A 14,041-nucleotide genomic window follows, 5' to 3' on the forward strand; every position below is an offset into this window, starting at 1 on the left:
TGTAACCCTGGATTGCTGCTGCTGGCTTGTGTAGGTAGTATACTGAGCTAGATGGACCAGGGATTTGACTCTGCAGAGGGAAGGGCTGCGGTTGTATGGGAGAGAATCTGCTTTGCGTGCAAAGGTCTTAATCCCCGGCGTCGCCAGGTAGGACCCCTTTCTGAAATCCTGGGGTAGGAGCACAGCCTGTCAGGGCAGGCCATTGGTCTCCAGCTGTTGGAGTCAGAATCCGCTACTGGGTCGCAAGAGCAGCACTACCGCTGTGCAACGATATGGAACTGGCTCTCCATATGCACGTTTGGGGCTAAAAGTGGGCCTGAAAAGGTTGGAGGATGGCTAGCAAACCAACATTGAGCTAGTTGTAGCAAAGGTCTGACTCAGTAGAGCAAAGATGTCATCACTGCATGGTAGAGCATTTGCTGAAGGTCCCAGTTTCGATCCCTAGGGGCTCCTGGCAGGGGTGGAAATGATCCCTGCCTTTAACTTTGGAGAGCAATACTGAGCTAGATAGACTTGATCTGACTCAGTATACAGCAGCTTCCTATGTTGCTAGAGAGAAGCACAGTGGTAGTGTTTTTATTTCGCATGCAGTGGCCCCAGGTTCCATCTGCGGCAGGCATAGGCAAACTCGGCCCTCCAGATGTTTTGGGACTACAACTCCCATCATCCCTAGCTAACAAGACCAGTGGTCAGGGGTGATGGGAACTGTAGTCCCAAAACATCTGGAGGGCTGAGTTTGCCTATGCCTGGTCTACAGCATCTCCCAGTAGTCCTAGAGAGTTTCTGCCAGTCAGTGTAGACAGCACTAAGCTAGATGTTCATACTAGCTCAGTCAGTAGAGCATGAGACTCTGAATCTTAGGGTTGTGGGTTTGAGCCCCACGTTGGGCAAAAGGTTCCTGCATTGCTGGAAGATGACTCCTTTGGTCCTTTCCAACTCCTGAACATTGTGATTGTGTGTCCTTGGCTGCGGTTGAGGCCCTGCTGCAGTGCAGTTGTCAGATGCTCTCAAGGCCTTTCCCCCTCACCCCATGGCTAGGGGGCAAATAGAGATCCCTACCTTGCAAAGTTCCCCTGGCAGTTTTGGAGGTTCTCTGGAAGTGAGATAAAAGAAGCAGGGGGACTGCATCCAATTCTAGGCCTACTCAGAGTAAACACATTTAAATCAGTGGAACTGAAACACGATTTGCTCTCTCTCCTCGGGTCTCATGCAAACATAAGTATAGGAGGTGGTGGGGAAAGAACATAAGAAGATCCTGTTGGATCAGGCCAATGGCTCACCTAGTCCAGCATCCTGTTCTCACAGAAGCCACCCAGATGCCTGTGGGGAACTCTAACGCAGGACCCGAGCACAGGAGCCCTCCCTGCCTGCGATTTCCAGCAACTGGTATTAAGAAGAATTTTTGCCTCTGTCCATGGAGCAGAGGCTGGTAGCTCTTGGTAGCTTTTTCCTCCCTGAATTTGTGCGATCCTCTTTTAAAGCCATCCAAGTTGGTGGCCATCAATACATGTTCTGTGAAGGACTTTCTTTCATCTATCCTGAATCTTCTAACATGTAGCTTCATTGGACGTCCACAAGTGTCGCAAGAGAGTGAGAAAAACTTTACCCATTCCTTCGTGCCATTTTATATGCCTCTGTCATGTCCCCTCTTACTAGCCTTTTCTCTCAACTAAAATGTCCCAAATGCTGCAAACAGACCCTGTAGAGGGAAGAGAATATAAAGAAGAGCCCTGCTGGATACAGACCAAAGTCCAGCGCCCCTGATTCCTGTGCTTGCCAACCCAGTGGCGTAGCGTGGGTTGTCAGCACCCGGGGCAAGGCAAGTAATTTGCGCCCCCTAACCCGTGGATTTGCACCCCCTAACCCTACCCCTAACCCTAACCCCCAGATGTTGCGCCCGGTGCGGCCGGACCCCCCCTGCACCCCCCACGCTACGCCACTGTGCCAACCTGATGCCTTTAGGAAGCGCATGAGAAGGGCAAGAAGACCTTCTCCAGCTGTTGCTCCCCACTAGCAGGTATTCAGAGATAGATAAAGGTAAAGGGACCCCTGACCATTAGGTCCAGTCGTGACCGACTCTGGGGTTGCGGCGCTCATCTTGCTTTATTGGTCGAGGGAGCCGGCGTACAGCTTCCGAGTCATGTGGCCAGCATGACTAAGCCGCTTCTGGCAAACCAGAGCAGCACCGTTTACCTTCCCACCGGAGTGGTACCTATTTATCTACTTGCACTTTGATGTGCTTTCAAACTGCTAGGTTGGCAGGAGCAGGGACCGAGCAACGGGAGCTCACCCCGTTGCGGGGATTCGAACCGCCGACCTTCTGATCAGCAAGTCCTAGGCTCTGTGGTTTAACCCACAGTGCCACCCGCGTCCCTCATTCAGAGATATTCAGAGATAGACTACCCCAAACACGGAGGTTCCCTGTTTCCATTGTGTCCAGCAGCCATCAGCATGTAGCCTCAACCACCTCCTCTGTGAATTTGAATCCCTTTGAACAGCATTTCAGCTGGTGGCCATCACCTCGTATTGTGGCCTTGAGTTCCGTAGGTGAACATAGGAAGAGTAGGCAGCCCAGGCTCAGCGTTGGGCTCCCTGTCTCCTTGAAAGCTGCACCCCTGCTTCTTTTAGGACAATAATTCCCCAAAACCTCACACATACACGCGCACACATACGGACCACTAGAAAATTGCAGGAGGTCTTGTTGGGCCTCTTTATTATTTGCCTGCAATGTGCTGTGCGATGTTTACTTGTATCCATGTTGCTTCTTTTCTTTCTTGCATTGTATTCCAATTTGCGCTGTAGTGCAATAAAATACAATATAGGAAACAAAAGAAAGCATTTGGAATACAGATAGAAATAAGTATGAATACTTGCTGTTGACATGCCGTGGACTGCCTGAATGAAGCTCACAGACCGCTGGTGGCTCACAGACCCCTCTGTTTTGAGGGACTGAGAGAAATAAAGCACTTTGGTCAGTTAAACTGACTTTCTGTTCTGTGCACAATACTCATTCTCAGAAGTACAGCAGGGCAACCGGATCGAGAAGAAGGGGAAGAGTAAGTCGCGTGGAGGAACTTCTGTCCCACCTGGAGTTTCTGGTTCAGGTTTCCCTTCTCTCTTCCGCTTTCAGAGAGTAGCCCTGAGCCTCAGCGGAGGAGCATGGAGGAGCAGCCGGCAAGAGAGCAGCTATCCCGGGATGACCCTTCCGTTAGCACAGGAGACCAGAAGCTCTTTGGCTATGTGGGGATCGAGGCCGTGATGGACCAGATGCGGATCAAGACCATGAAGACCGGCTTCGAATTCAACATCATGGTTGTAGGTGAGTAGCAGGTGCTGTGAGCCACCCTCAGGCTTCATCAGATGGGAAGGCCTGGCATCGGGGTGATACAGGGCTTAATTCCTAAGATATATGCCAGAGCTTCGTTCTCCTTAGAAGAGCCTCCCTGTACTCTGGAAGTCTTTAAAAACACACACACAGAGGGGGGGGGTGCATATTTAGAAATAATTATCACCCTTTAAATAGAAATGCAATGCATTTCATCTTAGCAGGGAAGACTGCGATCAGGGAACCTTTGCAGTTGCTAAGTCTGTGGTCCAGGTGCTGTGGATAAGTGACTTGTGTAGTGGCTAAGAGAGGTGGACTCATAATCTGGTGAACCGGGTTCGCTTCCTCGCTCCTCCACATGCAGCTGCTGGGTGACCTTGGGCCAGTCACACTTCTCTGACGTCTCTCAGCCCCACTCACCTCACAGAGTGTTTGTTGTGGGGGAGGAAGGGAAAGGAGAATGTTAGCCGCTTTGAGACTCCTTCGGGTAGTGATAAAGCGGGATATCAAATCCAAACTCATTTTCTTCTTCTTCTTCTTCTTCGAGTGCCTGATCTTTAAGGCAGACTTGGACCAGGCAGCATTTCAGGAGGCCTTCAAATAGAGGGCTGTGCTCCATAACACAGGACCCACAGCCAACCCTCTCCTGAAGCCAGGATGAAGGCTGTGTTGTGAACTTTCTCCCCTGGAAGGCTTTTAGAGCATCGCAGGTGTCGAGAGCTCAGGAGGCTGAGTTTGCTCATAGTTTCCTCTCAGCAGGGGAGAGCGTGGGCAAGGAAATGGAGGCACCGTCTTTCTCCTCTGCCCACGTCATGGTCACCGTCTCCAGGCCTCCCCAGCAAATCTGTTGACACGGCAGAATTTGGCGTCCCTGGAGATGCAACTGGGCAAAGGGCAGGCCGAGTGCCTGCAGCTGTAAAGCTGAGCTCATGTGTGAAAGGATGAATAAAGAAGAGACCAGCATTTGGGAGAAAGCCAAAGGGAGGATAAAAAGGGGGAGGGGGCTTTGTCTGGGAATAGGGAGCAAAAGAAATTTGATTCAGCTCGCATTTCAAGGTGAACCCACCTAATTTGCACGTTCCAGAAAGGTATGTGAACCAGAACACAACCCTCCTTAAAAATGTGCACTTCTCTGAGTCTTACAATGCACAATATTTTTTTTGTTGGCATCCATCTGTCTCGAAAGACAATGGAGTGTGCCTCTTGGGGTGAAGTCGAACTTTGCATTTACAGCACCAAAGTGACTTCCCTGGCACACAAGCCTGGGCAGCATGCATGGAGGTCCTGGGCTCTCTTTTGGCCTTGCTGATGTCGTCCAAAGGAAAGCAGAGCAATACCTTTGGCAGGTATTTGTGTAGGGATTACTCCTGGGCCTTTTCTTCTCCCCAAGATGTCCTGCAAGGTGGAGCCCCATCAGCTACCCTCACCTGGTTTGGCCAGCCAGTCAAAGCTGTCTCCCAGGGTGTGGCCTCTGTCACATGCTGACAGCTTCAAGTGAGAGCTAAGTCCTGGGTGGGGTGACCAAAGGTGAACAAATTACCCCAGGAGGAGCATGACGTGTCACCCACCAGAGGTACTACCCCTCCCCTAACACCCCATGCACCCCATGGCCCAGTATAAATCTATCACTATTATTGCGTAAGTGGCTTGTTGCAGAATACACTCACTAAAAATGGATGGAGGGCAGAATCTGGAGAGGACATAGTCCGGCTCCCTTTCATAGAAGCTGCTAGTCCCTTTCATTGTGCTACCCCAGAGGCCATGAGTCGCTACCCTCAAATATGGAAGCTTTGAACTACCTTTAGTGTTGCAGCTGGCGTTCTGCAGCGTCCTTTGGGTTAGTGGGGAGGGGGAGGCTTTTTGTGTATTTTTTTTCCCTGGGACTCCTCGCCTGCCGTGCAAACCCTCTAACTCTTTCCTAGCAACCTCGTGCCCTTTCCCACCATCCAGCCTCCTGGAATTTCTTCTCCTTGGCCTCCATGCAGACAAAGGCTTTGTCCAGAGCGCTCCTCCAAAGACACACACACACACACACACACACACACACACACCCTCCACCACAACCCTGCGATGCGCTCGGCAATAAATATTTCCAGATCAAAAGCCAGAAGCCAGTACGGAGATGCCAAAAAAGCAAATCCCAAATAAGAAGAATGATTTTGTTTGGGGCCTGAAACATCCTCGAGGGAAGAAAGTCGGGAGGATTATGGGGATAAGATATTTTTTAAAAAAAGAAGAAGAAGACGTGCCGAGCAAATGCTGCAGCACGCAAGATGTCAGATAAATCCCCATCATGGATTTCCCTGTCCAGGAGGAACTGATAGAACAGGTGCAAGGAGACAGACTCTTTTGAGAGATTTTTTTTTTTTCCAGGAGGACTTCAGCTACAAGACAAATGGGTTTGGCTCTTGGCTGTCTTGCTAAATAGATGGGCCTGAGATGCCAGGGGCTGTAGGCCCTAGTGGATAAGAGGAGAGGGGGTTGGCTAGGAAGAATATATGAGTTAGGACAGGTGTGCATCATCTCTTTGATCCCACAGAGGATGAGGAAAGGACACACATTCACCACTGAAACATCCCCTTGGCTGTGGGCATCTGCCCCATGAATCAGCGCAGAAAAATGGCAGATTCCAACTTTCAAAGAATTTCAACTTTTTTAAACGCGCGCACACACACACATTCTTAGGGTTGCAAAAGGAGACATGGACCTGTGCAGGGAACACCTAGCAAAACCCCAGAAAGCCAGAAAGGGGTTAAAGAGGATTTCCATCATGGCTCCCTGATCTCCTTCCTGACCAACCCCACCGTACTTAACAGAAACAGGGGAACAGGCAAGGCCAGCCCAAGACATTTTGCTGCCTAAAGGACCTTATAGTCATTTCACTGGGCCACCCTCTTTCCCAGGACTGGCCCTAATGTTAGGCAGAGAGAGGAAGGAAGGAAGGAAGGAAGGAAGTTTTGCCGCACTGCCTAATAAACACACCTGTTCATTTAAAAGTTCTCCCAAGAAGGGTAAAGTATCTAAGAGCCAGACCAACCATTCCATCTGTGGGAGAAATGTAGATGAGAAACAACCATGTCCAAAATAAATAAATAAAGATCCACACAATTTGCAGCAAGGCACAACAAGAAAAGAGCTCTGGCAGATATCTGGTAACGCCACCTCTGGATCTTATCCAGCAACCCTCCAGATGACCTGTTTAGTGAGCATCCATCCTGATTTGCTTCCACAAAACATACACCCGGGTTAGACTATATCCAGTCTTCATGGCACATCCCTTCTGATTTATTTACAGGGTGGTTACATGCCAACAAGCATTCATCTTGAATTCACCCTGATTTGCTTGGGTGGCGACAATGCATCTTCTTCTTAATCATTTGTTCATCCCACAATTTTCATTCCTTTTCACCATCACTTTCCTAACTGCAAAAAGCCTGTTGTCAAGTGGGTTTATTGCACCAGCACATTAGTCCACTTTAGTTTCAGAAACCTAAATTTCCAGGATGTGCTTGAATCGCTCCTACAAAATACTGAAGGGTTGAAGTTGCTGCCTATCGGCTGATCAGCAATAACTTCCCACCTGCTTTCTGCGGGGATTGGCTGTGCTATTGAGTTCCCCTAGGCAAGCTCCACAGTACATACAGCCAGTCCCCACAGGTGTACTCTCAGTGCCAGTCAGCTTATGGGTAGTGACAGCCTCATATACTCAGAGTCGAGAATGGATTTCATGCTCTTTATTCAGCTCATAGTGGTGAGGAGGAATGAATGTTTCCCCAAAGTATCTGCTTTATATACATTATTTACACAATGGGCTGCATGTGATTGGCTAATTCCGGAATTCTCCTGTAGGCCAATCAGGTTGTGGATTCACTTCCATCTGGAGCTGGATTGGGTGGCTCCTGCAGACCAATCAGACTGCTGCATTCTGAATCCTATTGTTCTAGGACCAGTCAGACTGCTGCATTTTGGATCCTATTCAACAGTACATAACACTTGCCAATGGACAGTCAGTAGCACACCTTGAGGCAGCTCTTGGGCATGGGTTTGGGGGGTGACTTCCTGGGCCAAACTGGGACCCATGCTCGGCCGAATTAGACTGAATGGCTAAAGTTCCCCACCTCTGAACTACTCTTGCTGGCAGTGACTCTTCAGGGTTTCAGACAAGAGTGTCTCCCAGTCTTAATGTGGAGATGCTGGGAACTGAGAGATGCTCTGCCACAGTTCTTCCCCATCATAACTAGAAGAGGGAGCCTCTTCCTTCACCCCCTCTCGGTCCTGATCTTGTCCTTGCCCCATCAGTAGGGCATCAAGGCTGGACATCTGCCCAAGCGCCCTTCCTGCCGTGCCAAAGCAATCCAGCCACGATGGGCAATTGGAATAGAGGACCAGGAAAGCAAAAAGCTGTTCCAGCTGTGACTCCTCCGACCCTTTCTGGAGGCTGCACATCTGGTTTCAATCAATCCTGGGAAACATTTTTTTTCCGTGCGGAGAAGTTTGACATTTTTGAACTTAAAAGGGGTGTGTTTGTGCTTGTGGAGGGGGCAGCATGGGGGTGCAGATTGGAGCTGCCTGTGACAGGGAGAGGAAAGCCCTATCAAGCCAGATAAGCCCTCTCCAGGGAGAGCTTGAAGTAAACAAGAGACAAGGAGAGGCCCAGTCAACATTTGGGTTTTTAAAAAGAAGTGAGAGAGACAAAACCAGCAACGCCGTTGTGTTTCACGCATAGTGGATAAAGATGGCTCTCAAACATTTGTAGTAACATTTTACCAAACATTTTAGCATCTTAGGTGTGAACAGCTGAGGTTGGTTGCAGAGTATGCAAGCTTCTGGGTTCCACTGCATCCATCATCAGGCAAACTAATGGGAGATTCTCCTCCCTTTCCCTTCCACTTGATGAAAGATGTTTTGACATCATTCCAGAGCTTCCTTCCTCCTACACAGATATGTGCAATGGAATAACAGAATGATGATGGTGGTGCTGATAAGACATGATGATAAAAGGCAAGGAGCCACAGGGATGAACAGAAAACTGTAAGCTATGGGGCACAGTCTCAGCCAGCCAGGACCCCCAAAAGCAGCTGTGGAGAAATGAGGGATTTGGATCAGGGTCACAGAATGAGGCAGAAGACCCAGCTTTTTGCCGCTGTTAATTTCCTTCAACTTTTGAAGTCGGGGCCATGGTGGAAATCAAGGGTCAAGACTGTTAAGTTGTGGGTAGACATAGCAGACGACACAGTGATTCTTCCAAAGCAGCTCTTTATTTGTAAGCTGGAACAGAACTGACTGAGGAGCTCAGTCAGCCTGCTTATATAGAGCTCCAGAACAATGTAACTGTTGCCATTTTCTAAAACTATCCAATCACTGAACGTCACTTTCAATCCTCCATTTGCATACAAACTATCCAATCACTGAACGTCACTTTCGATCCTTCATTTGCATAACTATCTACAGTATCCCCCTGCTGGCCCAGGGTGAGAACTTCAGTACATAACAAAGACATATCAGGGTTTTGGTATGTATTTGAAGGTGTCATCAGGGGGGCAGACAAGATGCCCATTAGACTAGTGTCCCTCAAGTTGTGGCACTCCAGATGCTGGACTCCATCTGATTAGCCCCAGCCAGCATGACCAATAGCAAGGGATTCCAACAGTAGTCCAACAACATCTGGAGGGCACCAGGTTGGCCAAAGTACTCCAACTTGCCTTAGGCCTGCAGCAGGTTTTTCCTGGTACCCAGGTTCTTCTCATGGGTCTTCGTCCAAGGAGGTCTCCCTGGGGTCCTGGCCAGATGGGGTTGTGCCCCATAGCTTACAGTTTTCTGTTCATCCCTGTGGCTCCTTGCCTTTGAAATGTGCCAGTTGAGACTTGTAGGGCAGACGGCAGGGAGACCAACACTAGGTGGAGCCAGAGCCCAAGACAAGCAAGGCCACACCCACGCCAAACATTTAAAGCCCTATGATGCTACTTTAAGCAGCCGGGGCTTCCCCCAAAGAATTATGGGAGCTGTAGTTTGTTAAGGGAGCTGAGGGTTGTAAGGAGACTCCTCTGTTCCCCTGAGAGCTACAATTTCCAGAGTTTTGGGGGGATTGTCGCTCTGGGAGGGGAATAAGGGTCTCTCATTTCACTGAAATTGGTCTGTTAGCCATCTCTGCTCTAATCCCGCCTCCCTGGAGCAATGAAGAACATGCTTGTTCCATCTTCTCCCATTCAAGAGCCCTTATGAGATCTGAAGGCCGCCAATGTATTAGGTTTGGTTTCACAGCCGTCCCTTCCTCTGCCCTTTTTCCTGCAGGTCAAAGTGGCCTCGGCAAGTCCACCATGGTGAACACGCTCTTCAAATCCAAGGTCAGCCGGAAACCGACAGGCTCCGGTTACGAAGAATGCATTCCCAAGACCTTGCAGCTGCTCTCCGTCACTCGCGGTGAGGACCCTGGCGCAATTATTATCGTTATTACATTTATATCGCACCTCCCTTCCAAGGAACTCAAGCCAGCATACATGAATCTTCCCCTTCCCATTTTATGTTCCTAACAACCCTGTGACGTAGGCTGAGAGTCTGTGACTGGCTCAAGATCACGCAGTGAGCTTCATGGCTGAGTGTGGATTTGAACCCTGGTCTCCCAGTTCCTAGTCCGACACTGTGACTGGTACACCACGCTGCCTCCTCTTTTGCACTTACAGTGTTCTGAGGGAAACATCTGCTTCCCTTTCTCTCCTGTACTTGCCAGCAACAATCCTAATAAACTCATTATTTACCTAGTGTGGCTGCTTTTGTCCTGCTATCAGCCCTCATTCCCATAATTTTTTACCTTTTTTTACACTAGGCTAGTTTACGTTTGGGACGTGGGTGGTGCTGTGGGTTAAACCACAGAGCCTAGGACTTGCCTATCAGAAGGTCAACAGTACGAATCCCCGCGACGGGGTGAGCTCCCGTTGCTCGGTCCCTGCTCCTGCCAACTGAGCAGTTCGAAAGCACGTCAAAGTGCAAGTAGATAAATAGGTACCGCTCTGGTGGGAAGGTAAACGGCGTTTCCGTGCACTGCTCTGGTTTGCCAGAAACGGCTTAGTCATGCTGGCCACATGACTCGGAAGCTGTACGCCGGCTTCCTCTGTCAACAAAGCGAGATGAGCGCCGCAACCCCAGTCAGTCACGACTGGACCTAATGATCAGTGGTCCCTTTACCCTTTACCTAGTTCACATTTCACACTCCCCCTTCTCTGTCCTCCATTGAGGCAAGCAAGAATAACTCTCAGGGTTCAAGAACACATTCCAACCTAGCAAAAGGTTTTTTCTGAGGGGTTTTTTGGGGGGTGCCAATCAAGACTTGAGGGGTGTGGCTTAGGAGGGGGCATGGCCTAAGGAGAGCTCTGAGGGCCAGACAGTGTTAGAAACTGAGAGATGAAAACTAGCAGCTAAATGGCACCTTAAACCAAGGTTATGGGCACAACAACGGAATGTCTAGGCGTGCTTTTTTATAACAAGAATACAAAGCTGAAAATGAATGAACTGCAACTAAAATATTATGTTCATTTTTCACATGGTCTAGTCCTCATCTTAAGCCTGCAAAACACAAAGCCATACTTCCCCTGCCCACCCCTCTGATATTCTTAAGAGGGTCTCCTCTCCAGTCTTCAGAGAGTGGCTGGAAGTGGGGAGGCAGAAAAAGGTCCTCCTTTCCTTCCCGCAGTGGTACTTTTAATCTGAAATCTTAGGCGCAGTACAGTGGCACCTTGGTTTACGAACTTAATCCGTTCCGGAAATCCATTCTTAAACCAAGGCGTGCTTTCCCATAGCAGCGGGGGACTCAATTTACAAACAGAACACACTCAACAGGAAGCGAAACATGTTTCCAAGGCAAAGTTCACAAACCAAAACACCTACTTCCAGGTTTGCAGCATTCTTAATTCAAGTTGTTCATAAACTAAGCTGTTCTTAAACCAAGGTACCACTGTACTACGCCCAGAGCTCAGATACTGCTTGTGTTAAGGAAATTCCCTGTCGCAAAACGCACCTAGAACAATGGGAGTTTTGAATGCTGGGACCAGATGGAAAGGCCTTTGGGGTCACATTTGTCTCCTAGCCCTGAGAACCCCATCTCAGTCTTAGAAGCTCTACTGAAGGGTAGTGTACTAATATTCTGAGTAAAATGCAATGCAATGAATAAATCAGTCTTTTAGGGAGAGGTAGTAAAGACAAAGTCATTAATAACATCTTACATTGGATTCCCTGATAATTTTATTAGGTGAGTTAGCTCCACAAATAAAACATAAAGACTTAATGTGGAATTTAATAGCAGCTGCTCACATACTTGTGGTGCAAAATGGGGGGTGGGGGGGAATAGGTCGCCACCAACAGTGAAAGAATGGCTAACAAAAATTTGGAAAGCACATGAGCTGATGGAATTGATTAGCATGAGAGAAGGGAGACAGGGTCACCTGGCTGTTCTGGTGAGATGAATTGCCGTTCTGTTTAAATTCTATGCCTCCTTTGCATCTGTGCATATAAATTAGCACTTGTGCATTTCATGCAAACCCTCCTTCTTATATTTTTAAAACAACAACAACAAAATTTATTTATGCAGTAAACTATAAAAAGCAAAGGACAAGCAGAAAACCGCTCAGTCCGATGTTTTCAGGGCACAGAACAAGTGGAAGTTTAGCCGAGCCCAAAGTGTCTGCAGTCAAATTGGACAGGCAAAATGGGGAAGAATCCTCTCTTACTCCAGGGAGGGAGGGGAAGAGGGCATGGGGGGGGGCGTAGTGAGTCTCTGAGCAGCTCTATGGAACCGTGTATGTGAGAGAGACTTCTGTGTGAGAGAAGGCTGGATAAATCCATCAGTTTTGCTCTCTGTTTTTCAAATTTTAACTTCAGTTTGCCACATTTTGCGAGAAGGAAGCGGACGAGCTTCCCTTTGGGATGAGAAGGGCCCCTCAGAGGCAGTGAACTAACACCGTTTCGCTCTGTTTCCCAACAGTTGTTGAAGAGAAGGGTGTGAAGATGAAGCTGACAGTGACAGACACGCCAGGATTTGGGGATCAGATTAACAATCAAAACTGGTATGAGAGAGAACTGATTGCTGCTTCACTTCTCTTTCTTGGGGAAAGCGGTTGCACTAGGAGTGGAAACAACACAACCGTTAAAAGTGTTTCTGAGGTGGTGGTGAAACATTGGTGGGGCTTCTATCTTTTGCCTTTTATAAATTGGGGTTTGCTTCCGGACAAACTGTTTCTCAAACATTCTTCATGATTTGTTTCCAGGGAGATGGGACGCTGTCCACTATTTTTGAGCATTTGTTCAGATTTCTTTGTAATACAGCATTGCATCAAAGCAAGTGTCATTATCACACACTTTGCAGTGCCCCCCCCCCGCTTTCCTTGGTGCACAAAGTCCAATCTTTTTTTGGGGGGGGGGTGCAGATGGACAAGTCTTCCCAATCGACTAGAGCCACACAACCTGAATTTGCCACTGTGTGAGCATAGCACACCTGATTTCTGAAGAAATGCACAAACCAGAGCCTTCTACTCCAAAACTGTTGCTACGAGGATATGTGCATGTGAAACTTTCTTTTCTTAGGGGTGATTCTGAACCAGGGGTAGGCAACCTAAGGCCCGTGGGCCGGATGCGGCCCACTCGCCTTCTCAATCTGGCCCGAGGATGGTCCAGGAATCAGCATATTTTTACATGAGGAGAATGTGTGCTTTTATTTAAAATGCATCTCTGGGTTATTTGTGGGGCATAGGAATTCGTTCATTTTGAATTTTTTTCAAAATATAGTCCGGCCCACCACATGGTCTGAGGGACAGTGGACTGGCCCACGGCTGAAAAAGGTTGCTGACCCCTGTTCTGAACAGAGAGGTGATGGTGGAAGGGTGTGCTTAACCTCATTTATACTGCAGAGTTTCTCTACTCCAAATCATTCCCCACACCACTGCCTGTTCTCCTTCCTCCAGAGTTCCCAGACATGGTTTTCCTCTCTCACATGCTAGGAGAGGAGCGACTTGAAGGGAGAATTTCCTCTGAGCATAAGAATCACCCTCTCTCCTTCCCCATAGCTGGGACCCAATCATCGAATATATCAACGACCAGTACGAGCGATACCTGAGAGAAGAGATCCTCATCAACCGCAAACGGAAGATCCCCGACACCCGAGTCCACGCCTGTGTATATTTCGTGCCACCAACGGGTCACTGGTAAGCCCTTCTTGCAGGCGGGGGTGAAGAAGATCTTGCATTAAAGATACTCTTATTTCATTATCATCAGGCATACTTGGGTATGTTGGAAAGAGAGAGAGAGAGAGAGAGAGAGAGAGCGCAGAAATAAGTAGTCTAGTAAAACAGCTGGTGGGAAGGATAAAGAAACTTTTTTAAAAAAATAATAATTTACTTTTCATTCATAAAAATCCAATGGAGGCCACATGAATACAATACCAAATCATAATACAATCAAAAAAGCCAATTAATCAGTTCAGAATTCAATATCTTTGAATGACTTCCCGTGTTCTGGCTATCAGGAGTTGATGTTATTCCTTAAGGATAAAGAAACTTAAGTCTTAGTACTCGTAGCAAGCAACCACAAGCTTACATTGTAGCCATCATGGAGTCAAGAGGTTAACAAAATGGTGGCCCATGGCAAGAATATGAAAAGCCTGAGAGAAAACCCACAAAGTTACTCAGGAAGGAATCAGCCAGGGAAGAGTAGGCTGCCTTTCTGTCTATC

At 48.2% G+C, this 14,041-nt stretch overlaps 1 protein-coding gene across 1 annotated transcript in view; it reads left to right on the forward strand.

The window, feature by feature from the left end:
- Positions 1–14,041, forward strand: part of SEPTIN12 (septin 12) — a 75,327-nt gene that overhangs the window by 47,653 nt on the left and 13,633 nt on the right. The window contains exons 4-7 of the mRNA XM_079952493.1: positions 3,131–3,319; positions 9,617–9,745; positions 12,300–12,381; positions 13,378–13,515. Coding sequence (XP_079808619.1) covers positions 3,131–3,319; positions 9,617–9,745; positions 12,300–12,381; positions 13,378–13,515 — 538 coding nt within the window. The remainder of the gene's footprint in view (positions 1–3,130; positions 3,320–9,616; positions 9,746–12,299; positions 12,382–13,377; positions 13,516–14,041) is intronic.

Source organism: Podarcis cretensis (genome assembly GCF_951804945.1).
Source record: "Podarcis cretensis genome assembly, chromosome: 14".
Taxonomy (NCBI): domain Eukaryota; kingdom Metazoa; phylum Chordata; class Lepidosauria; order Squamata; family Lacertidae; genus Podarcis; species Podarcis cretensis.